At 40.0% G+C, this 26001-nt stretch overlaps 6 protein-coding genes across 8 annotated transcripts in view; 5 read left to right on the top strand and 1 right to left on the bottom strand.

Moving 5' to 3' along the window:
- Positions 1-747: 747 nt before the first annotated feature.
- LOC121890152 (placenta-specific gene 8 protein-like) lies at positions 748-5171 on the top strand. Its single transcript, XM_042402438.1, has 3 exons — positions 748-873; positions 1052-1206; positions 4376-5171. The coding sequence occupies exons 1-3, from the start codon at positions 759-761 to the stop codon at positions 4535-4537; spliced, it is 432 nt and encodes a 143-aa protein (XP_042258372.1). The 5' UTR covers positions 748-758; the 3' UTR covers positions 4538-5171.
- A 2069-nt stretch (positions 5172-7240) lies between these two features.
- LOC121889473 (cornifelin homolog B-like) lies at positions 7241-9507 on the top strand. 2 transcript variants are annotated; one of them, XM_042401452.1, is made up of 4 exons: positions 7241-7257; positions 7983-8099; positions 8530-8684; positions 9158-9507. In XM_042401452.1, the coding sequence occupies exons 2-4, from the start codon at positions 7994-7996 to the stop codon at positions 9275-9277; spliced, it is 381 nt and encodes a 126-aa protein (XP_042257386.1). In that variant the 5' UTR covers positions 7241-7257; positions 7983-7993; the 3' UTR covers positions 9278-9507. The 2 variants fall into 2 exon arrangements, with proteins under 2 accessions (XP_042257386.1, XP_042257385.1); XM_042401451.1 differs by lacking the exon at positions 7241-7257 and having other exon boundaries at positions 7883-8099.
- An 814-nt stretch (positions 9508-10321) lies between these two features.
- LOC121889894 (placenta-specific gene 8 protein-like) lies at positions 10322-11312 on the top strand. Its single transcript, XM_042402118.1, has 3 exons — positions 10322-10442; positions 10817-11001; positions 11091-11312. The coding sequence occupies exons 1-3, from the start codon at positions 10322-10324 to the stop codon at positions 11310-11312; spliced, it is 528 nt and encodes a 175-aa protein (XP_042258052.1).
- A 2370-nt stretch (positions 11313-13682) lies between these two features.
- ugt5g1 (UDP glucuronosyltransferase 5 family, polypeptide G1) lies at positions 13683-16905 on the top strand. The gene is made up of 2 exons (XM_042401144.1): positions 13683-13806; positions 15316-16905. Exon 2 carries the CDS (start codon positions 15319-15321, stop codon positions 16903-16905), a length of 1587 nt encoding a protein of 528 aa, XP_042257078.1. The 5' UTR covers positions 13683-13806; positions 15316-15318.
- A 3337-nt stretch (positions 16906-20242) lies between these two features.
- Positions 20243-22071, top strand: si:dkey-165a24.9 (G-protein coupled receptor 4). The gene is made up of 3 exons (XM_042400951.1): positions 20243-20338; positions 20447-21280; positions 21633-22071. Exons 2-3 carry the CDS (start codon positions 20700-20702, stop codon positions 22054-22056), a joined length of 1005 nt encoding a protein of 334 aa, XP_042256885.1. The 5' UTR covers positions 20243-20338; positions 20447-20699; the 3' UTR covers positions 22057-22071.
- A 1624-nt stretch (positions 22072-23695) lies between these two features.
- Positions 23696-26001, bottom strand: part of LOC121889184 (prostaglandin D2 receptor 2-like) — a 40015-nt gene continuing 37709 nt past the window's right edge. For both annotated transcript variants that reach the window (XM_042400946.1, XM_042400947.1), the window contains one exon: positions 23696-24934. In XM_042400946.1, coding sequence (XP_042256880.1) covers positions 23709-24866 — 1158 coding nt within the window. In that variant the 5' untranslated portion in view covers positions 24867-24934 and the 3' untranslated portion in view covers positions 23696-23708. The remainder of the gene's footprint in view (positions 24935-26001) is intronic.

Raw genomic sequence — 26001 nt, 5'->3', positions numbered from 1 at the left:
TAACATAGCTGCCATTATGTTTTCAATAAAACATGCTTGTACAAGACAGGGTTGCTAAAAAGACACATAACAAGCCTCCATCATTTAAAGCTGCAGTAGCTTAGTTTTTTTTTTGTTTTTGGTGTCACTTGGGGGCAACATTAGCATTCATTTTATGTCTTTTTATATCCACTTGGTCAATAAGTCCAATATCTAATATTCAGCAACAGAGCTGTTGATAATTCTCTGTGGCTCAGTCACTATGAGTCACCACTTTCACATTACATGTAGTCATTTGATCCATTGTTTATAACAAAATATTTATTATTGTAGCTTTAACTTTTCAGAAATGAAAGAAGGCTTTCTGGAGAATTTTATCCTAAATACAGTGTACGAATGATTAGTGAACTTTGAGTGATAAGTTTGGTCAACTCATCATTTGAATTGACAAGATCTGAACTCACAATAATAACTTAATGGCATAATGGCTCTGAATGTGATAACTAGACATTTAAATGGATCTGATTTAAAACTGATGAATGTATCTAAACACAACAAGTTGAATGATTAAAGATGAGTTGATTTAATGAAAATGATTATGAGACTTTACTGTGTATATACTGTATGTATGTACAGAATGGAAAAAACAATATGTTCTGCTCAAAACACATGAGGAACATCAGATCTAGAAAAAACAATGAATGTTCTTGGAGTTATAGTCTGGCTGTGACCCATATCTTCTGACTACAACAGTCCCCACCTCTTTTTTACAGTCGTGGATGAGCAGCTCAGCCATGTCCCGACAGGTGGTCCAGGTCCAGCCGCAAAGCAGGGTTCAAGATGCAGGGCAATGGAGCACTGGCCTGTGTGAATGCTATAAAGACATAGGAGACTGTAAGTGTCCAAACATGAACCATTCAGTGTGGATTTAAAGTACATTTGACCATCTGTGCTCAATGACAGCTTAAGTGCATTTCCTGAAATGTTGGACTGTTGTAAAACAAACAAACAAAGAAAAACATCAATTGTCATCTTTTTGTGTATTGTGACTTGACCCTGTATGTGTGTGCAGGCTGCTTTGCCCTGTGCTGCCTCCCAGTGTTTACCTGTAAGGTGACCAGTGCGGTGGGTGCATGTCCCTGCCTGCCTCTGCTGGACTGTATCGGCTGTGTACCTCCAGCTTCATTAGCCATGAGGGCTTCTGTCAGGGAACGATACGGCATACAGGTAATACAGCATACAGGAGTATGAAAGAAAAAATCTAAAATATATCACTAGTTGCTTCATTTACTCCTCAACTGTCTGTTACCTTTCATCTTTAATTTAAAACTTATTTCTTGAGTCAAAAATAGTTCCAATGGAAGAAAAGTGTACTACTAACAACATACAGGGTAAGTGGGAAAGACATGGGTGACAAATTAAAGGAAAAACTGGGCACTGGGTGATATGTTCCTTCACTGTAATAAACATGGCACCCGTAGTTCAACTTGACTTCTGGTCCTGGTATCGTAAGTACTCACTTGTGCAGAGAAAGTGTATTCATTCACTGAAAAATAGTTCCCAACAAATTCACCAATTACTCCTGTTTAAGTAACATTTGCAAAAACCTACAGTGCCCAACTGTTTTAGGAAATCCCTGAGTCTTTATTAAAAACTCAAACTACATATTTGTGACCCATTTTTAAAGGTTTACTTCTTCAGTAAGAACAAACGGGCTTGGGGCTGAACGCTACCAACAGGGTAGCAAAGGGCAAAAATATTATGAGACTAATTAATTGTTGGTTTTGGTCTTTTAATTGGATTTGCTGACAATACAAAACATAGAATAACGCCAGCCTCATCCTTTCATATAAAACATTTGATAGACTCACAGCACTTTGCCTAAATTAAGAGGACAATATGTCTTTGCAAAGACTCATGTGCTTTGGACTTAGTGGAAAAAATAACAATTTGTCTTCCACTGACTTCCATTATTTTATCATTAATTGAATCCCATGGGAAACATTAGCAATGCCAAACACTGAAAGACCTGACTGTGCTCAAACAAAGCTAATGGACTGATAACATTTCAACAGGTTGCGCGACACTGCAATTGCCATAACTGGTTCAACAGCTTTGACCGCTATACTTAACATTTGACAGCTAACTTGACAGCTTTGCTCATGCAGCTTTTAAGATGTTTTCCTCGTTCGCGTGGGAATGTGAGAGTTAACTTTCACTCTCACAAGTAACGATTAAATTCTTTCATTCAAGTGGAGTGGCCCCTGTTGTTGTGATGTTGTGATAAATACTGCCTTGAACAATGCAGCTGATTGCTTTCGCTCATACCACACTGTATCCCCGGCTCAATTACGCAGAGCTGCTGGTGCTTTGAATAATTATGATTACTGCTGAGGAGATGGAGACGGTTCAGTGATGAAACACAATAAAAGCACACATGGGAAATAGCGGCAAAATTAAGTACGTGTGCCTAATGACACAGTTATTACTTTATTATGCAATGCAAACAATGGTTTAGTCTATATAGTGACATCAGAAGAATCTTATGCTGAGAATGCAGGACACATTTATTAAATCTGCACTAGAGTTATAAATAATTTAATGAATAAACAACATACTGTTAGTGCTTTTAAGATACAGCAAGCTGCTGAGGATACCCACCCACTGCTTCACTGCTGTGCTGTTTGTCCACATTGAACACTCATACACCTGCCTGCATGACCCCCACATCCTGATAGACATCAGGTCTCCATCACTGATCAGCGCCCATAGCTCGAAACAGTTGTTCCACATGCAAACAGGCACATGCCAGGCCAAGTTGTGAGTTTGATTTTGGATAAGCCGAGCCTTTGTCGTTTCTGGGACAGTGAAGAGAATCAGAGATAAGGCTGGAGGTGGGAGTGGTTGGAGGCCAGGCAGGCAGGAGCTGGAGAGCTGCCATCCCAGAAGGAGGTGGTTGGTAATGTTGGCTTCTCTGGAGGTGGAGTGGGCTGTGGATCGCTGTCAATACTGCAGAGCACGAGCTAGGAAGGTGCCAGAAGTTCTTATGAAAACAAGTCTCAGCATGTAGGTTGTTTGTAAAGCAAGAGAAGTACTTACGGGGGGAGGGAGATAATGCTGTAACAGCATGTATCATTAGGATATAACTATAGATTACACCAACCTCATTTGGATATCTACCAATATTTGTGTGTAAACTGTGTTTATGTGTATACCACCACATTTTCTTTTCTTTATCACAATAAACTTGCTGTTTTTGGTCTTGCATGCTCATAATTATGCACGTTTTTCATTCTTATTTGTATGTTATTGTATTGATAGCTTTGCATCTTCTAAATTTGCACAGTGTAACTGTGTACTTGTCCATGTAGCAGCTGTCAGGGCGTCTTAATACACTAAATAAACCAACAAATTATTCAAACATATCAATGCAAACTAGTAGTTCAGATGCTATATTCTCATTTGATTATGTATATTATGATATAGTTGTATCTGCATACAAACTCTACATCAGAAAGTTGCGTGTTGTATTCACATCCTCAGACCTGTAATGATGTTTGGGGGCGGTGTGATAATTTTAGTTGTTAATGTCACCCTCCCACAGTAAATAAGGGAGGCAGAAGGCACAGGAGAGAGACAGCGTGTTGAGTGTGCTGCTCACCAAAGAGAGTGTAAATGTTAGTTGGTATTAATATATGTATTTTTCATAAATATCCTGTTGGTAAAGTAAACTCAATGCATAATAGTCAAGTTAGAATTAAAGTTTTGATTTTTCTTTTGAGATGTTGATGTCTAAGTATAATGTTTTGACTTGACAGTGATGAAGCTAACAGTACTGCAGTAATCAAAGCTTATTGGGCTCTAAGTTGCAGCGCTGACTCAGTATCCTGAAGGAGAAATCACATGCACAGGCTGCACATGGAACAATAAGGATTGGCCTTCTTGTGTTTCTCAGACTTTATTGATTTTTCATATCTCACCCACCAACATTTCCATCTTGACATTACTGACAAGGCCTTTATCCTGGTTGCTGTTGCTAAGAGTAAAGACTACAAGCAGCCTTTCATTACTATACATTACTCTTTTTTGTTCATTATTATTGGTGTATTTACTAAATTTGGTCCTCTGTAACACTTGTTTGTTTGTCTTACATTTATCAAAAAGGAATGTGGTAAAACTATAGATTTTACCACCAGACAAGAGTCTAACTAACTATAAGTAATACTGTTATTTACAAAAGATGTGAGTATACACTCATAACAGAGGACCACAGGTACATGAAGTGCTGAACTGCTGCATTGTATATCATCAAACATGTCTTTTTTGCACCTAAATGTAAATGTTCACCTTTTGTTCGCACCTCCCACATGTGTTCAGTCCTCTCTGTGTCTTACAGGGGAGTGTTTGGAGCGACTGCCTGTATGGATGCTGCTGCTACCCGCTATCTTGGCTCCAGATCTCCAGAGAGCTGAAGAGAAGAGCAGCATCCCACGCCTCCTCCTCCTCCTCAGCCAGATACACTGCCCTAACCTCCCTGCAGGGGGCGCACTTGGTCTAGACATGTCCAACATTTCTTTCATCTGGCCTCCGCTGCTGCCTGTCCCTGCAGGGTACAGGAGTTGATTTAATCACATTTCCTCCGGTCTGCCGCCACTCCTTGTTACCTCAGAGATTTCAGCGGGGACACAATGTGTCTCACAGAAAGAAAAGTTAAGTCTGTGCTGAAAAGCAGCACAAAAGTGAATCAAATGTTAAAGCAGGGGGAACTTTGCATGCAATTTTAAGTCACTGATTGGTATATTTCCTTTGGGAGAATGGAAAAGTACCACTGATGATGCCTTTAGTAAGAATACATTAACAAACAATACACAAAGACAATAAAACCTGCATTTCAAAATATGAGTTTGACATTGTCAACAAGGTAAAGCAAGAGAACTGCACATGCCACTTTTCAAAATGATAGTGTAAACTTTTCCTGAATGTATGGAAACCAAATGTCACATTACTCCCAAAGTCTGTCTTAGTAAGTTTAGTTTTCTTATTTTATGAAGAATTATCAATTAATGAGGACAAATAGAGCATTCACTTCCACATTCAGTGGCCAAATCAAAGGTTGCTCACCAAATCTCATAGCAATAGCTTAGTAACTGATTTTACTGTAGTTTTACTGTTTTAACACTTTGCATGATTTGCAGGGAAATAATAAATAATACACCACAAACTATTTTGGCTGATTTCATGGATCTTCATATAGTCTACAGCCATACTAGCAGCTCTGTGAGACTGTATTTAAGCACAGCAGCTAAATGCTATCAATCTGAGGCTGATGGGAATGCCAGTAGTTTAAACCTACAGTGCTGAACTTTTACATATAAATGAAACATTAATTACATTGAAAAACCCTTGCCAAAGGAGTTCACACAATGCTGATTAAGTCTATCACTGCCAAATCAATCTCTCTGTATTTCACAGCATACAGAGTTTTTAAATCTCATGCTGGGCAGGACATTCCCACTCTGGCTGTTGCACACCCAGAGACTTCCACCGGCCAAGCTGGCTAACTTCCAGTTAGCTCTCTGCTAACTTGAATGAGGATAAAATAATTTAATCGTGTGGCTCCTTCAGCCTTTCCCAATGTTATTGGATCCAATAGATAAAATTCTGATAGTGGAAGGAATCATTTCGTGGGGGTTGTGTGACGCTCAAAACAATTTATCCACCGTTTTACAGCCACAACAGTCGCAGTGGCATAGGCTACGGCAGTGCCTATGACATAAGCACAAGTTGACAGTGTTTTTGTAATTACTCTCACTGCCAGAAGGGGGAGACAAAAGTCCCGCACTCCAGCTTTAAGCCATTTTGGACATCATATATTTCTGTACTAAATTTTATGGTAATTCACCCAACACTGTAGTTCTTGAGACATTTCACTTAAAACCAAAATGGCCAAAATGGTGGTGCTAGAGGAAAAGTCAGGGGATCACCAAAATAATCCTTTTGGGACCATGGATGTCTGTAGAAAACATTTGGCAATCTCTCCAATAGAGATATTTCTGTCTGGACCAACCAAATGACAAACTGACATTGCCATTCCTGCCCACACTGCTACCTAAAAAGAAACATTTTTATTACTCAAGTAAGTGTTTAGTTATAGTTTTGTCCATCATTTAGGATTATGATAAACAACAACAACCAGGAATTATTAAAATGACGTAGCATTGACAGCTATTGACAATTTGACTTGTGACACTGGCAACAACTATGCAAATTTGTAAATGTTCCTGTTGTAATCCTTCATGATAACCCAGAAGTTCTACATTTTAATTTTTGCTATTATTGCTTTTCCTACAAACATCTCCTCAGCTGTCTTCAAGTTTGAATTGGCCCTACCATTAATATACAAAAAAATCCAAATATTTTGTGTTGAATTTTTTTGAATTCACGCAGGCAGTCAGTTTATAGACACATGTTCCATATACCCTTCAATCATGTATGTCCACAACCTGCTTCTCTCAATAGTCTATATGAACCTTTGCCACCCATTCAGTCTGCATATAACCCCTGCCTCCCCTTCTATAGCACTCAGTTTTGTTCTGAATTTTGAATGTTTCTTTTTTATGTGTCAGGTCCATCAAATGTTGTGTATCTCAGGCTCTGCCAGGGAGTTTGTGAGCTCAAGGCATCACATGACGAGAGCCACACCACCAAACTAAAATGCATTTTGTTACAATAAATGGTTAAATCTTGACATGACTGTCTCAACTGAAATTAATTCTAATAAAACAACCACCTCAAATGTTGCGATGCTAATCTGAAAACAATGAGGAGATGTGAATTCAAGGAAATGGCAGATTCAACAGCTTCTCAGTGAACGTGACAAAGAACTCTGAAACATTCAAACAAAGCCATAGAGCTGCATGTCACTGTGGCAGAGAGGAGGAATACTGTACAAGACATTCTCTTTTGTTCTTATCACATACTGCTGTCTAAGAACAGACTAGTGAACTTTAAATATGAGGTAATGTGTGTTATGGGGTGTGATGACGTCTGAAGCTTCAAAATATCTGTGATGGTCAGATAGCCTCATGTCTGATTTTCAGAGGTGTTGACACACGTCAGACTGGACAGACCAGTTGGTGACATGCAGACTCTGCTGTCCTGTCACGTTCACTGCTCTCCAGTGTGTCTATAAGATGCCCCGTTGCCCTGCAAACTCAACAGTCATCCGGTTTGCAGATTTGAAAAAACACTGCTCCCTCTCCCTTGAAGAACAATAAGGTAAGAAAATCCACTTAGTCAAGACGGGAATACTGACATATTGGCAGCATTTAAATTTACATTTTCTACTGTTATCATAGGAGATAGGAGAAAAAATACAGTTTGGCTCAAATGGATGAAACATTAATTTCTATTATGAGCATTGGATTTAGATGACTTTCACATTTTAACTCAAGGTGGAGGATTGCCTCATATAATAACTATATTATATCATAATAAATTCTGAAACTCTTCAAAAACAAAGGTAGATTAACTCTTATCTCCAGACCTGTCCTCCTACCATCAAGCCTTTTTTTTCTTGGAGATAAGAGGTTTTTACTTAATAACAGATATGCAATTTTCATGGCCCAGGGCAGTGTAGTAAAGTTGCCTGAACATGCATCACTCTTAATGCAAGAAACTGAAAAACTGCCTTGAGGCCTTGAATTTATGACATCACTAGGATTTAAAATCTGGCACTGACCCAAATATGACAAATTTGGTGCTGACTTTGATCTTGCTCCCAACTGAGGGTTGTGCAATGACATCCCTGGTTTTTGGCTTTCAGGGAGATATGTTCACCCCAAGTTTTGGACCCTTGACTATGTTTAACATAGACATCATAACAGTACATAAATGACAGAAAATCACAAAAAGCATGATATGTCCCCCATCAGGACTCATATTGCTCACATATACGATTTTCAGCAGTTTTATATTTTATGTTATCTATATGTTTCCTTCAGAAGCTGTTGCCATGTCTGAAAATATGGTTGTGACCCAACCCCGGCCTTTCATCATGAATACTGTATCCAACCAATGGACCTCTGGCATCTGTGACTGCTTTGATGACCTGCCCCAGTGTAAGTGAACTACTTTTTTATGTTGATTCTTAACTAAGTTACAATTTTCAGGACACATGTTGAGACAAGCACCCATAATCTAATCCTTGTCACGTGCATAGAACTGAAACCACACTGATCATTCAGACTGATCTGGGTTCATAGGAATGCCAACAGGCGGCAGATTGGAGATCTGTAGGTGTAGTGAAGTATGTGGGCTTTGTTATGCATTACCACTCTTGATGCTCCATATGATAATGCAAACTAACAGTTAACCTTAAAGAAAGTAACTTCATCACTTGCAAATCTGAACCCCAAAGCTGATATTCTGACTTATTTACTCTTTTTATGGGCACTACAGCAATGCGTCAGGAGGCTTAAATGTTCAAGAAGGGATATTTGGACATGATCTCTCAAATGAGCACATTCTTATGTCATAAATATTTTTTAGGTTGCTTTGCCTTTTGGTGCCTTCCATGCTTCACCTGTAAGACATCGCGTGAGGCCGGGGAGTGTCTATGTTTACCTCTGCTGGACGCTTTTGGAGTCATCCCACCAATGACCACAGCCCTCAGGGTGTCAGTACGCCAGCGATATGGCATTGAGGTAAAAATACATAAATAAAAACTGTTCAACCGTGTGCCATGACTGAGGCTTTTTGGTGTTGGACCAGATGTAAATAAAATGCACTTCACCTGTGTCAATACTAGCATAGTGTTTACCAGCATAAAAGTCAGTGTCACAGTCAGGGTTTATCTGATCTCTATTCAGTCTTAAACCTGTTTATGTTTACGACCATACTACATGAATTACTGGATTACAACATCCAGTAATTCATGTAGTATGGTCATTAAAGAGGGTTGCAGTACACAGTGTTCCTTTGGTCCAGCTGATTTGTTTAGGTGGAATCTAACAATGATTACTGATTGTGGCAGAAATATCAGCAACATTTATGCAAATAAATCTGTATTGCACATTGTAAACAAATATTTGTGAGTGTGAACAAGCTGGATGACTTTGTTTTATCCCATTACTGTTTGATTCATGTATGTTTAACCTCTCACCCTCTGTCTTCACAGGGTACAGTTTGTAATGACTGCGTGTATGCTTGCTTCTGCGGGCCCTGCACCTGGTGTCAAATAGCAAGAGAAATCAAAACAAGAATGAATCCCATTACCTTCGTTAACATGGCTGCCTGATAAGAACAAAGGCTGAATTCATCAGTGCATCATTATTACTGAAACAAACGTCATCACCACCATGGACTTCTTTTCCTCGCCAGGACCAGTGCTTTCATGCTACTCGGAAATGAGAGAGATACTGATTTCTGCCTCTGAGGAATGTCACTGAACAGCTGATTACAGATCAACACATGAGGGTTACATAGAGAATGTATCATCAAATAAAGCAAGAGATACTGTGAGCAGACATTCAGCCTCTGTGACATCCATAATTTTCATTACGTATTCTTTTTCTGATGCTTTATAAACTTTTATCCTATTGTCGTAATTGCCATTTGCATTTACATTCATGAATTCTGTTTGTTTTAATGGCTAGAGCGATTCACATCCATTTATATTCAAATTTTTCATATTTATAACTATGTGAGTCCTCTTGAACGGTACAATAAAATTTGTATAGATCAAAGCCTGTCCTTGTTAAGTTGATCAAATGAATCTCAGTGATCTCAGTCCTATGCAAACTACACATGCAAATCTGCTAAATCCTCCCTTGATGTGCTAAATGCCACTTCTTGCTCCATTGAAATCCAACCTGTGTTCACAGAGAGGCACACATCAACATCAGGTGAGTGATTATCAAATTTAAATTAAAAAAAAGGATTGCAAAGAAAACCGAATAGTTGGCTACTGGACTATGCATGCAAGGAAGCTCAACTGCTGAGACATTTACATTATCAGTAACTTCAGGCTCCAGTGAAATTCCTGCAAAAATGTGTTTTGATTAATAGTAAACAGCTGTCACCATGTGATAGTGCACACAGAGCGTGTGAGTTAATGGTGTGAACACTGTCATGGGGATTTAAATGACCCATATCATGACGCAGAACAATTGAAGGAAGGAAAGCTTCTGAACCAGCGAGCGTCCCGGGAGCTTTGTTCAGACATTTGGGCTGCAGGTCAACTTTGAAAAGGTGCAACATAGAAAGACCCCCATGAGAAAAAAAAAAGAGAAAAAGTTGTGATTGTTTTTATTCTCAGGCCTTCCTTATTTGAGTGATCACCATGGCAACGAATGTGTTCATCAACAACCAGCAGCCTCAACCTCAGCCTCCGACTCTGATCGCTGTCCACTCCAACCAGTGGAGCACTGGCATCTGTGACTGCTTCGATGATTTAAATGTCTGTAAGTCTGCTTCCCTTTAGCGTGTCACATGTTTTCCTTCCACTGAAACTTACAATTATTGTCAAAGTGGCATTTGAATGTTAAGGGCTTTCGATGTGAAGAATACTGCAAACCCATATCCATAGGGAATAAAAACTGCAAACTGCTTGAAAAACTCAGACTGGCTACTTCAGCAACTTTATTCCATTTTCACATAGTAAGGAACAAACAACGTGTTCGACCAAAGTCTCAACTTAGAATGTGCTAATCTGAAATCTGAAACCTTTTATGAAACTGCCAGGGCTATTTTGAACCTTCCCATGATAAAGACCCTCTGACTGCGTCTTGACATAAAGCCTTTTACTGCCTGTTATCTCTTATCTTTTCCTCATCAGGTTGCTTTGCTTACTGGTGCTTTCCTTGCTTTGCCTGCAAAACCACCTCTGAGTTTGGGGAGTGTTTCTGTCTCCCCCTGCTGGATATGCTATGGACCAGCACACAGATGGCGTGCATCCCAACATGCATTCCACCTATTTCTATGTCCTTGAGGGTTGCTGTGCGTAACCGCTATGGAATACAGGTAAATATAGACAAAAAGAAGAGCCAGAAAGCCCTATTTGGTCAACAGTTTCAGAAAGCTTGTATTAATCTTTTTTTGTGTCTGATCAGGGTGACATGACAGCTGACTGCGTATATGCCACTTTCTGCAACGTGTGCTCCTGGTGCCAGGTGGCCAGAGAGATCAAGAGACGCAAGCAGACGCACACCATCATCAACGCCCAGCCAGGGCTCATGGGTGCCCAGCAATATATGATGACCACCCAGCCGGGGGTCATCACTTCTCAGCCTATGATCTCAGCTGCTCCTCAGGCTGTTCTAACTTCCATGTAAACCTATGATTTTCTCCAAAGCAGAAGCGGTTTATAGCATATGAATGTCAAAAAAAGAATTTAATATGCTTTGTTAATTTATGACACTCTGGGGAACCTAATAGCATTATATTTTTAAGAAGAAGGCTAAAGGCAAATTTGTACTGTTTTATAATGCCTTTACAAATAAACATGTGTTTCTGTAAATTGCTTTACATCACATTATGTCAAGCATAATCTTCATAATAACATTTATATCATGATTAATTTTTATTGACTGCTCTGACTGTCATAAAACTGTGATGCCTTTCATACTTCTTGCTGAGAGTATGTAACCGGGTGCAGTATCTTCCTGTACTCTCTGCACATTGCCTTGCAACTGGTCCCAGCCAAGACATAGTCCAGCATATGACCCATCATAAACCTGCGAATTGTCATTTTTACACTTAGATTATTGTTCAGATTAAACAAACAAGATATGACGTGTAAATTAGTGAGTAGTGCTGGTAGGTGGGTTTTGTTATGGTTGGACAGAGCCAGGCTAGCTGTTTCCCCCTCTGTGCTATAACTACAGCCGTGGGTTGAAAATGCTCATATGCATCTTCTTAGACATTTTTGGAATGACTGTATAGCATTACTCATGATAAACAATAAATGATAAATTATCTAGAGCAATATATTCAGTTCAGAATAGTAGTTTTAGCTTACCAGTTACAGCTGCTGCTTTCCTGTATGAAATTAACCTTTGATTGGATGTTACACTTTTTTGAGTTCCTTAGGGTAAATGACAAAATAAAACTGGCATTGATTTTGTTTGCAATCTCTTTCTCTGTGCATATGTTTTGTAAGAACTTATTAAGGTGTTACTTGATACCCTTTATGATAGATTTTCTCTTAAGTACCCCCTCTACCAGTAGCAGACTTTCCTTCCTGCTTCAGTTTGGTTTTCTTTTTGTTTTCATTTCCGCCAGGGTCCTATAATTCATTCCCTATTTATATAGTGGGCCACTTGTTTCTGCCATTGATATTTAAGATAAAGACAAATAAAATCACACTGCACAGCTTCTGCACAGTAACACATAAGGATTTTGTGAAGAATGAACAGTTGGACAGACGTAGATGAATCCCTTGTCTCTGATTGGCTATTCCTGCGCTGAGCACACATGTGATTAATCATATGGATGGTTAAGAGCTTCTTTGAGGTTACTGCTCCAATTTGCTGCAGTGGGAGCAAGCTGCTTGATAACAGTATCTTATTTTCTTACTTTTAGCCAGAAAACTCCAAAAAGTTTCCTCTTTAAGGCATTCTTAAATGTAACTAAATACATATAGTAATATATACTGTACTTTGATACATACAGGCCCTGAGCTGCACAGTCACAAAACTCTTTGCACAGGTTACTCTTATCAAACTGCGTAGCAAAGCAGCAAAGATGCAAGCAAAATAAATCTACCTTACATGCATTTATTTGCAACTTAATGGGCTGCATCAGTCTTTTTCAACTATGTCACTTTTGTAAACATACGTATACATGTTCCTTGTAAATTCTTGAGTCACGCAAGCCACAAGCGGCATATCTTCATCTGCTGTTACCTCAAGCTGACTGTTGTTCCCTGGCTCAGGTTTATATAACTCCACAGAGGCAGAGGAGAGGAGGGGAAGGCTGCGGTTCACTGATATGACTGCTCACTTTATTTTCCCTCCGCTGTGTGACCTTGCTGCTTCCTCCTTCCCTCTTTCCCCGCCACTCCCGTCTCACACACTCTGACTGTGTCTCAGTTTGGATTTTTCCCTCATTCTTCCCGAGGTTTCCTCATCAATCTCAACAGCATAAACGTCAGTTTTACATTTCTCAGGCAGATTGTGAAGCATGTAAATGGAGTTTGCCAGTGAGTGCTCAAATAGGAATCTATAAGAAATGAAAACAGTCATCCAAAGAAATTTGGAGCTCAGCAAGATAAAGTAGTATAAGACGTACAAAAACTCATAGTGCACGCACAACTAAATCAATCAAATGAAATGTTCCTTAGTAAACTTTAAACAAATTCCTTAATTTAATACAAATTCTAGCATCTATGAACAAATCTAAAGTCTTTAAGGTGGCTCAATTAAACAATCTCTTCACTTATGAGTGACTTTTGCTATATATTGTATATTGATTTGGCAAAAGACTTCACCAATCAGCACTCACTTCATTTAAATGAGTGGACATGAGGGGGAAGACATAGAGGAATTTAAATGACTTGAGACAATGTAGAAATTGTGTAAAATGTTGGATAACTCACCTAAAAAGCCATTACCAATATTACATAAGCACACTACCATATAACATTGACCTTTGCCCTTTATTACAACACTTTTGAACTTTGTTAGGTACATATAATCCACAAACTGGACTTTGGCTGGACAGAAAGAGGTCCGTTTGTGTAGAGGTTAAGCTGTATTGAAACACAAGACCTCACTCAGGACCTGGAGCTTGAGCCAAATGCCTGGATTGTAATACAGCAAGGACCAGGTGAGGCATTCAATTCACTTTTAATTATATAACAAAAAACTTATCAACTTATCAACTAGCTCTGACTATACATCTTTTATGCCACTGTATAAAGTAAAAAAGGTATGTATAGTAATAATAATAATCAAAAATAAGTAAATGTTATGTAAAATGTGGCACGAAAAGTGTTTATTCAGAACTTGATTCTGTTTTTGTTGAATTTTAAAGTTGATGTTTTATCATTACAACCAGGGTTAGATAACATTTTAGGCTCAGTCTCTGCAGCTACTGAACATGCTGTCAGTAAAGATTCCTCTGCTTAGACTTGTGATCAAATGTGTATGCAATATTATAAAACCGTAGGCTTATATTTTTAACTTATATAAATATAACTTAGAATTACAGACTTATAATGTTTGGCATTGTCACATGGCAGATAACGATCTATGTGGCAATAAGCTAACCTGTTTTGTGCAACCCTTGAAGTTTAACAACCAGCTACTGATAAGCTAGGAGTGGAGCAAAGTAAAATATGGGTCCATATCTCACTTAAATGGGGCCAAAGAGAAGAAGATCCACACTTTTAAGGCAGACATACAAAGATGCATGTATAAGATGAGTGGTGACAGTTTCTTTGTGAAGCTTCCATCTTGTCGCAGTTCAATCGTCTGTGGTTTGAAGTGAATCTTCTTTACAGACTCCTACAAATCTAAAGATGTAAAATAGGTTGCATCCATTATTTCAAAGCAGGTTTATAGCTGTAATTTATTGATTAGTAGCTGATCATCACTGTATTCCTATAAAAATAATATATTGGCCTACTTTGTATATGAGCATTAAGCCCCACAGTATTTTCTCTCGCAGGATTATGTCCAATTTCATCCACATACTTCATACACAATACTCACTGTCCTACAGTAAACCATGCACACCCAAAACATCAACTTTTCATGTGCTAAGACTTTGTGACAATGCATTTTGGGGCTTTTAAATACTTTGTTTAACTTAAGTAAAAAGAATTTTCCCAAATGCATAAAAATAGAAAAAACTCAGAGGAGATACAAGGTTTTCTTTGGACAGCTGCCATAAAAACATGGTGTAAATATAATGTTTGGACGATAATGATTGTTTAAATATACTAACACTGTATGATCATACAATATACAAAGTGACAAGGTCAAGTGGCTTAGAAAATACTGCAGATGACCCTTTGCTCAAGAGCAGAAGCAGGTTAAATGCCGAAGTCTTCTGTGGGTAAAGAAGGGAGAAGCAAGAAACCCCATTCTTCTTATTCTGCAGTGGGTAACACTGTGCTGTGTGACCAGTCACACCACAAATTAGGTGATGTAACGCTGGCACAAATTAGACATGCCATTCTTTTGTCGCCTGACAAAATTAATTAATGGTTTGGTTTAGGCAGCCATGAAGAGTTGTAAATCACTTTCATTCCAGCATTTTCAGCTACACCTCAATGTTAAGTGTTACGGGGTTTTTGTCAGTCTAACTATTGCTACCTGTTGTTTCTCCCAGGAAATGTCAAGCCCCATCACCATAGCCCTGGCAACGCTTTGCTTCCTGTTTCTCTGGCCCACTTGTTGTAAAGGCAGCAGGATTCTGGTAGTGCCTGTAGATGGCAGCCACTGGATCAACATGGAGGTGATCCTTCGGGAGCTGCACTCCAGAGGCCACGACCTCACTGTGCTGCACTCTGCCAAAAGCTGGTACATCCCCAGTAACTCCTCAATTTATACCTCTATTAATGTGCGCATGCTGGAGGATGATTCAGACAAGGAGTACTACAATAGAATGCTACAAAATGTTATGGAGTGCCGCAAGTTCCCAATTTTTATACGCACCTTTTGCCAACAAAACTTGCTTACATCCATGTTGGCAACAGGCCATCAGATTCTTGCTGGAGCAGCTGCCACAATGTTGGATGACCCTGTTTTTATGAAGAAGCTGCAGGATGCCAAGTTTGACTTAATGTTAACTGACCCTGGTCTGACACTAGGGGTTCTTCTAGGTGGTTACCTCAGGCTGCCAATGGTTTTCAACGTGCGCTGGATTAACACTGGAGAGAGCCATTTCACCATAGCTCCCTCCCCTGTCTCCTATGTCCCTGTGCCAGGAAGTGAACTTCATGATCAGATGGATTTTCTGGAGCGAACAAAGAATATGTTACATTATCTTTATAGTGTTGTTGAACAGCACTTTTTCATTAATCCTGCGTACTCAGATCTGATTCAGCGGCACTTCCCTCCTGGAACAGACTTGCTATCTTTGGAGCGTGCTGCTGATATATGGCTGGTGAGGACAGATTTTGTCTTTGAGTTCCCTCGGCCAACCATGCCCAATGTGGTCTACATAGGGGGGTTCCAGTGCAAAAAGGCCCGTCCCCTCCCTGCTGAGCTGGAGGCCTTTATGCAGACCTCCGGGGAGCATGGGGTGGTGGTCATGTCTTTGGGGACATTTGTGTCAGCCCTGCCTCGTGAGGCCTCAGAGGCAATTGCCGCTGCTTTTGCTCAGCTTCCTCAAAAGGTAGTGTGGAAGTTTATGGGTAAAAAGCCTTCATCTTTGGGGAACAACACCCTGCTGGTGGACTGGCTGCCTCAGAATGATCTCCTGGGACACCCCAAGACTCGTGTCTTTGTAGCCCACGGAGGCACCAATGGCATGTATGAGGCCATCTACCATGGCGTTCCTGTTCTGGGGCTGCCGCTCCTCTTTGACCAGTTTGACAACGTACTCCGGCTGAAGGTGCGTGGGGCAGCTCGGGTGGTGGAAGCCAAATCACTCACCAAAGACAACTTCCTGGAGGCTATAAAGGACATCCTGGAGACTCCTTCATACCGCAACAACATACAGCGTCTCTCCAAGCTACACCGTGACTATCCAATGTCTCCTATGGACACTGCCATCTTTTGGATTGAGTATGTCATCAGGAACCAAGGAGCAGCCCACCTGCGCTCAGCAGCTTTTAGCCTGCCTTGGTACTCCTACTTTTGCCTGGATGTGTTTTTTTTAATCATGTTCCTCATTGGAGCCTTTGTCTGGGCTTCAGTCTCAGTCTGCAGGATTCTCTGTTGCCGGAGGTCCAGGAGAAAAATGAAAGCAGAGTAACTAATTGGAACATAACTCATGCTAAGTGACTGCTCAATGACTTGAACAGTGACTGACATGCATTTACATGTTTAGAAATGTTTCTGCCTCATATTTGAACCTTTTCCAGAAAACAAAGGTCTTAATCATTGTGTAAATTGTTTGAAATATTTATTTTAGACAATCTTGTAATAGAAATGTTTTCGCCAGAGATGAATGAGAAATAGTTAGGAGAAGTGAAGGGTTGTCTCAACTTCAGGAAGATTTATCAGCTTTAGGGAATACTTTCACTTGTCATACACTGTATGGGTAAAGTCCATAAGTTTTCACTACAACGTGTTATCAGAGTGTTCTGACCTGAGAATGAACTGGTGGTCAGTGGTACAGGATGTTGCCCAAACAGGAGTTTAAGCCAGATTTTATTAAAACAAGTGACATATTTTATAAGATATATATACACTGTATATAACAGTAGCAACATGGCATATCATTATATCATCCCCATATAAACTACTATCTCACAATGGTGACAACCTCCATCTTACAGCCTGATCATGGACAAAAACTTGAACACCATATTATCTTTTTTTTTTTTTTACAGAACATATTTTAATATCTTCTATCTCTTTCCCGTGGCTCTTCCCCAAAAGCTGACAAATGTAATTAGTGATTAGTAGTTGCATGTTTACTCAACACTATAACAAACATTACATTTTTACTTATGCACAGTATGTGCTTATATCAAGATAATATGATATGAACATACTAATGACCTCAAGGAGTCTGATTGTTTGATTGTCAATGTCAGAAACTTTTATGAACGCTATACATTTAAACAGATTATAATTGCAAACACATGTGGAGTCTTTTTTATGAAATTGTTCACTTTGGTGCTGCAAACTACAAACAAGTGTGAGATCATGGTGCACACAATTGTTTTTGTAGCTGCTAAATTTGAAAAAGAACCTTAAACCAGGTCAAGCAAAGGGCTCAGGCACTAAGGAGAAAAAGTACTTTGGTTAAAATGAAACCACTCACCGGACTGTAGTAGCAGAGCTGACAATATACATATTGTGTTGAAATGTTTTTACAAATCTGTTGGAATTTTATCTCACCTGTGCAGATTTTGAAAAAAGAGAAAGGAAAACTAACATTTTTGTTCAGTGATGTGGCAGTATGTATATGGTGGTGACTTGGGGGTGGATAAGAGCAATAGCTGATGAAGTGAAACTGACAATGGGTTGCATAATATATACCCAGAGTACATACTATAATGCACATCTCACACCACAGAGCTGCCCACAGAGGGCCTCAGATGTAGTAATATGGTGATGATGCTACATTGGCTGAAACAGTAAAAATGAAAGCCTCAGTATTTGTTTTACTAAATTTCCCTTTTTTCCCCCTTACTAGAGCTCTGACGAGAGAATCAGCCCTGATTTTTTCTTTTTTCATGATGTGATAGAGCCACACCTGGGCTTTTTGATTATCGGAAGAATGTAGCAATGCAGTTACCACTTTCACACAGCAACTTCCTGTGTGAGCATAATTTTGAAGCTCTTTGAAGTGGCACCTGACTTGAGACTTCAAGCTGTGACTTTGTTTTTACTGAACCAGTGTTCCCTCTAGGCATTCTAATAGCCCAGTAGCTAAGTTTACAACTCGCTGTTCCATGACAAGATGAAATTCCAGCAAAAAACAGAATACTTCCTTTGATATGCAGCCAGCCTGCTGCAGGAACAACTTATCATGTTGCCTCTCTACTGGGAGCTTCTCCAGCAGCACTTCCCATTGGACTTGCTGTCTATGCAGCATACAGCTGATATCTGGCACATCAAGACCAATGTGGTCTGCATACTGCAGGGACATGGAGACCTTTATGCAGCACTCTGGAGAGCATAGGGTGGTAGTAATGTCTCAGGGGATTAGTCAGTATATTAGTAACCATCTTGGATTATTCAATAAATCAGAGATTGTGACATTTTAAAGGAAATAAAGTGACTGATTAGACCCTCCTCCCTTTGAAACCATGTAGCAAAAATACTGCCTAACACCCATTGTCTCAACATACCCATTCTTCCCCAAAACAATTTCAATTGTGCAAGATTTTTTCCTCCCTGTGGTGCCTGAGAAAAGTTCACCCTGGTTAAATTAAACATATTCAATGTCTACAAATTGTATAAATAAAATTAATCATTTTAAGTTCAGTTAAGTGACATTGCATTTTATTTAACTCCTATATTTACTTTTACTGCAAAAAAAGTGTTTGTGCTACAGAGCTGTTTTTGTCTGCTCTGTTTTTTTTTTCTTCTAATCTTGTCAATCACCTCTCTGTGGTAAATGAGATATGTGCACAGTGTCACACACACATGCTTGTTTTTGTCACTTAGGAGGACGCTGTAATGTATTGTACTTATTTATCGGGACAGTGTACAGTTTTTAACATAAATGATGCAAGCTAATTTTCATCCGCAGTCCCTTACAATTAAAACATATAACAGCACAATAACAAACAGTACAAAGCAAAAAACACGCAGGACACACTATACAAAATACAAAGCCACACACGACAGCACATCACATACACCCAAAATGTCAACCAGAAATCAACAATGCAACCATGTCAAACCAAAAGCAAGATTATTTGAGAGGACCATGAGATCAAATCTAGACTCAGTGGCCACAGAGCCGAGCAGCCTTCAACAGATTCTTCAACCTCATCCATAACCATTACTTGCCTTACCCTAACCCTGGTCCAAACTCTAACCCTACTCCTAACAAAGAAACAAGTCTTTAATCTGGAATTCAATGGTTTACTTTGTGGAGACTTTTTGAGTGTTTAATCCCCATAATGTGACTGTATGAATAGATTTTGACATCTTTAGTTATAGAAAGCGAATCTAAAATTGCTACATAAAATGTCTGCATCCTACAGTATGTAATAAAAACAATATTCAAATGTGCTGAAAAGCATGTTTAAAGGCGGCACAGGAGAACAGTTAAGAATAAGAGTTAATGTGTTTAATGGCACATAGCCAGCAACCAACAATCTAAACAGCATTAGTGGACACCCTACATCAGTTCCTCCCCTCACAGCCCTTGTCCACCTTAATCATCGTGTCTACTACTGGAGTAAGAGAGTGGGAGACAGAGAGAGAGAGAGAGAGAGAGAGAGAGAGAGAGAGAGAGAGAGAGAGAGAGAGAGAGAGAGAGAGAGAGAGAGAGAGAGAGAGAGAGAGTGTATGTTTTTGTTCTGGGACAGAAAGGCGTTCTCCTGCCTCAGGATGTTGCCTTTAAAGCTGAAGAAGTGGGTTTCCTGTGGAGGAAACGATTACAGAATAGACAAGGCTCAGTCGAGACACCATGTTCCCAACATTTCTTGAGTACAGGTCACCCAGCTGCAGAGCGGGCAGTGCGCTTTTGTGGAACAAAGTCGGTCTTGCTGTCTTCAGAGGTGAGTGAAAAGTCTTGGACAGAGATTGCATTATACTGTATGGTTGAAATCATCATGCACCTGCTGATACTAAACCACCTGAGAATGATCTTTCTATCTGCCTCGCAGGTGTTTTTTTCCCCTGATGGATTCTGGATGCTTTGAAGACTGGTTGACTGACAGCACGAAGTCTGAGCCTGACCTTTCCCACAGGAGAATGTTGACAAAACTTAGACTTTTTGTCTTTTTTTTTCTTTTGCTTTGAATGAATGAATGAATGGGTATTTCTGCACCAAGTCATCCTCCTGTAAGTATCAATCCAATCAATGTCTGAGTGAGGTCACCTGTAGTTTTCTATGTCAGGTATTTGACCAACAGAGACATGTCCAATGACAGCTGCAACTTCCCCTTGGACACGGACACATTTGGCCTGACCTGTATCTATGGCCTGATCTTCTCTTTGGGTCTCCCCAGCAACCTGCTGTCTCTCTGGGGACTGTACCACCTGGGCCGCTCAGGTGGGGGAGGCTGCCAGCTGGTCTACATCCTCAACCTACTGCTGTCAGACCTCCTCCAGCTGCTCACCCTGCCTTTGTGGATTCTTTACCTCCAGGGTGCGCACCGCTGGCCCTACGGCCAGCTGACCTGTGAGCTGGTGGGCTATGTGTTTTACGTAAACGTCTACGCCAGCGTCATGTTCCTGTGCCTGATAGCGCTGGACCGCTGCCTGGCCATCGTGTACCCACTGAGCAGCCGCAGGGTGAGAACTGTCAGGGTGGCAGCGATGTCAGGTGTGGCAGTGTGGAGTCTCACTTTCCTGTTCTGCCTGTGGGGGCTGCTGCCATCAGTGTTTGATGCTGAAAGACTGCTGTGTCTGGAGCAGTACCCTGTCAGCCCCAGATATGCCCACTTCAAGATCACCACAGTGGCTCTCGGCTTCCTGCTGCCATGTGCCATACTAGGGTGAGTTACCCCCAAGATACCAGTGACGATACTCTAAACTGAAATTGGTCTACCCTTTTCCAATGCCATAAGAACTTCTTTCATGTCTAAGTCTTGAAAGTGGTCACATTTGTGGGACAGTAAAAAGGCTACCTTAAGTTGAAATAATACAATAAAAACTTATAAAGACGATGTTAAGAATTTGTGTTTTTTGAGTCTGACCAACTCCAGAGTCTGTGAACATGGAGTGATTGTGTGAATGTGCAAGTTATAATGGAGCTACTGGGCTACTTTTATCTTTTTGTGATTGGTATAGTTTAACAGAATCCTTTGGGGATACCATTTTCTAATCTGCATCTCTCTATCTCCTCAGCTACACCTCAGCCCACATTGGGGTAACACTCCGACGATCTCCCTCCCTCTCTGACCATGAGCGGCACAAAATTGTGGGCATCCTGGTTGTGATCACCGTCAATTTCATTGTTGTGTTCGGACCCTACCACCTCGTGGGCGGATACAGGTTTGTCTCCTTGCTGCTGACTGATGAGCCGTGCGGACTAGAGCGTTCCATTTTCCTCATCTATCGCCTGTGCTACGGTCTGACTAGCCTCAACACCCTGCTAGATCCCCTCTTCTACATCTTCCTGTGCCCTGATGCCCGCCTAGAGCTGCAAAGGTCCTTGCCCTGTTTAGGGAGGGGTCAAAACACCCGCAAAAAGATGGCCCTCAGTACCAGAGCTCACACAGACACCCAGAACGAGAGTGAAACTGGACATAATAATCTTCTAGCAATATAAATTGGATCAAACCACAGATATGACTTCTGTAATTTAGACAAAGCAATTGTGCCACCCAGTGGAAATGCATGTGTTAAATTAATGTGCAGTTTTAGTTTCTCATGATTTCATAGGTTACTTTGTAAGTAGCACAAAGGTGTCAAAGTACAGACACTTGAAGTGCTGCTTTCAATTATCTCAATAAACCAAAAATACATGGTTTCATATTTCAAAAATACATTTTTTTCTGACAACCCACAAAATCTCTTGTGGCTAGATCCACATGAGATAAAATCTAGAATTAATCTGATCCATTCATTCATATCTTCTAGATTTGTTTGGGTTTGTTTTTGAAGTCTTAGCAGTGTATGGGATTGAGCCAGTGTGAAAATGTCAACATTTTTTGTCAAAAGTTTTTTTTTTACTGTTATGTTTACAAGAATTAAAAAGTCATGTGTACTCACTTGTTTACTGGAAATCATTTTAATAATAGAATTGGTGTGAATCACTACGGAAGCACAAGCATGACTGTGGTTATAAAGGAAGTTGTTGCAAAGGCGGTGTCATACTGAAGCGTCAGATTTTTCTTTTTGTTTATTATGGATTAAAAATGTCACTTCACAGTATTAAAAAGCATTAAATGAGTACAATAATACACATTGAAGAATATGCACAATGCAAAATGTATCTATTATAATGAACATGTTATGCATCTGTGACTTATACTGTGGTTTAAACACTTTTTACAAAGCAAAAAAGAAACTGAAAAACAATATCATATGGCTCATTCAGCAAGATGTACATGACAAACAAGCATCAGCATAAACAAAACAAATGTTCTATTATATGTGTTTGATTTTTTTTTATGTTTAGCAGTAAATGTTCAGGTTAAGAGCTATAAGAACATCCCTAGTTTGAGTATTCAGTGCATACTGTACAATAATGCTGACTAACCCATTGAATGCTCTGGAGAATATAACAATTGGTTGGATGGATGGATGAGACACTTTAAGTACCATTAGTTCTGTAATAAAAGTCAGTATTGAAATAATAGTCATAATGGCTGGGGGCATGGCCAGCACAAACAAATAAAGGCCAGTAACTTATAAAGGCTGGTTAAAAAATATTGAGGAAGGCTGGAATAACTTGTGCTTATATGAAAAATTTTAAATAAAATTATTTCCACACCACTAATTCCATTAGTACAACAATGTCAAGTCAATTCTTTGCTAAGGTTCTGTCAGTGAAACTTAAGACTCCTTGCTCATGTTTCAAAGTAAAAGTATGCCAGGAATATGGATAATGCCTATTGAGGTGCTGGGTGGCTGTGCAAGAAATGTCATTGACAGTGGTTTATCACTCTAAAGATGGAAAAAGGAAGCAAAGGGAATTAGGAGGCAACAGGAGATGAATGAAAACTGTATTTCTGTTAGAGAAGAGGAGCAGAGTGGTGAATATCAATGACTCCGTCGAAGTTTTGAGTTTAATACCAAACAGCATCAGTTGCAAATTCAAACATGAGCAGATCAGAAAACAGTGGTATCTGGCTAAAATATGATAAGATAAAAGAAAAGGCCCCGTCTCTTGTACAGGACTGTTTCAAATAAAGGGTGGTTCTCTTTACAGTTGAAGTTAACAAAATTTCGTTCACTGTTAGTGAATTCATGGTATGTTTACGTTAAGTTCTGAGCAGGGTTATCCAGATCTTCCCCCTGCTCTTGCTCCTCTGTTTTCAGGCTCGTGCTTTGAATGGAATTTCTCTGCCTAAACACAGCCCCAGTTGTGCTGACAGAGGTGCGAATGGTGCTGCGGCGCCGGGCCAGCTCTGCCAGATCCTCAGCCAGAACACTCTCCATCACCGCGCCTAAAGAATGTCTTATCCTATTGCACAGGTCAGGGCAGCTGAACACATATAGAAAGGGGTTTAGGACACTGTTAAGGAAGCCAATAGTGGCTGAAATTGGGAGGACTTTGCTTGCAAATGTCTGTGCAGGATGCCGACTGGGGGCCACCACCTCCATAACACTGAAGAAGTGGTACGGAGCCCAGCAGACTACAAAGCTCACCACCACGGCCACTACGAGCCGGACAAAACGAAAAGAGCGCCGGCAGCCTCTGCGTGCCAAGCTGGTATTCACGGCAGCATAGCTGAGGATGATGATTAGAAGAGGAATCAGGAAGGCTAGAAAGAGCTTCATGAAGGCCAAGCTCTTCCCACGCTGCTTACATAAAGATTTCAGGTCAAAGGGCTCACTAGGGAGGAGTAGAGCATAGTTGTAGTAACAGAGGACTTTGTTATTGCGTAGGGGAATGGTGTCACGGAATATGTAGAAGGGGATAGTGCAGAGCACAGCCAAGGCCCAAATCCCACAACATATCTTCCCTATTAGTTGGATGTTCCTGTAGTTCTGGGCCCAGACGGGTCTCAACACAACAAGGCAGCGATCCATAGAAATGGCTGCCAGCAGGAAGCCGCTGACAAACATGTTGAGAAAGAAAATGGAGGAATGGATGCGGCAGAAGGTTGTGCCCAATGTCCAGGTGTTACCACTGGCCATGTAGAGGGTGAAGAAGGGCAGTGAAGCAGTGGCCAGCAGGTCAGAGGCTGCGAGGTTAAGGATCCAAATGCTGATGACAGAGCGGCGGACATGAAAGCCCACTACTCCGAGGATGAGGAGGTTTTCCAGGATGCCAATGGTAGAGAACAAGCCATGCAGGGAAATGGTAAAAACACTCAAGGAACTTGTTTTGGTTGTTTGGTTTGATGGAGAAGCGCTGATATTTATCATCTTCTGGATGAGAGGACAGTAGTCAGTATTAACGGAGGCCATCTTGCAGGGAAAAGGTCCTATTGAGCTGATGTCCTTTAATTTAGCCTTTTGCTTCACACTGCTGAGATCTACAACAGAGATTAGAGCATGTCAAACTTAACAGGCAATTTACAATTTCAAGTGTCAGAATCTGTTTTGAAAGAGCAAGAAAAAACTTAAGAATATAGAAAGAGGATTGTTTCTAAAAATGTCCATTGTTATGATGTGTATTTATGGAGATTATAAGGGACATTTTAGCTTTTGGACCTTACTGATAATTTCTCTTTCAATAAACCTGTAATGGCTATTTAATTTAAAAGCTCTTGAAAGCTCTTTAGTATAGTTCATACAGTCTTAATAACAATTCATATGGTTTCAATTCATTGCAAAAACTGTTTTAAGTTGTTCATGAAATGAAAATGTGTTTGTGGTTATAATGCTGACACAGAAACACCATTGCTGAAAGCTAAAATAAGAAAGTTGGTAGAAGTGAGAGGAACATGGGTGTACTGTTTCTCAGCTAAACCAGCCTCTGCATTGAAATGATCTGTGAGTGTTTGTTTGCACCTTTTGTTTTCCCTATTAAAATTAAGACTATAAAACTGTTTATAAGCTGTAGTGAATAAACCATTTATTGATGTATTTCATTAGGAAAATGTTTGGGTTGTCAGGCTGTGAAAACTCCCGAGCCAAAATGATTTTTTTGCAACCTGGCAACCCAAAATGTATTTCTTATCATGATTTTACCCTAATATACCTTAATAAAATGACGCTGTATAACAATCACACATTTTACCGACCACCAGTTTTATTTTATATAATAAAACTGACATTTTATCCGACTCAACAAACTTTGGAAAATATAATGTCAATTTATAAGACTCTCATTTGCCATTTTGTTTGCAACCTTTGTGCTGGCACTGAAAGTCTTATCAGTCTTATCTGTGACACTACCCACATCCTCTGCAATTCGTTTCGGGCGCATTTGTATAACTATAAGCCTGTCCAATTTGAACATGTAACTAAATATGCACAGTATTAAAATATCTCTACATGCTAGAGTTTCACATAAACTGTAGTAGTCAACTCAAAAGCTCACATAATTGCTGAATTACAATAGGGAAGGTATGCAGTAAGCATAATACATTAACTTTGG

The sequence above is a fragment of the Thunnus maccoyii genome, chromosome 22, assembly GCF_910596095.1.
Source record: "Thunnus maccoyii chromosome 22, fThuMac1.1, whole genome shotgun sequence".
NCBI lineage: Eukaryota > Metazoa > Chordata > Actinopteri > Scombriformes > Scombridae > Thunnus > Thunnus maccoyii.
The sequence above is the reverse complement of the archived record's forward strand: the minus strand, read 5'-3'. Positions and strand labels throughout refer to the sequence as shown.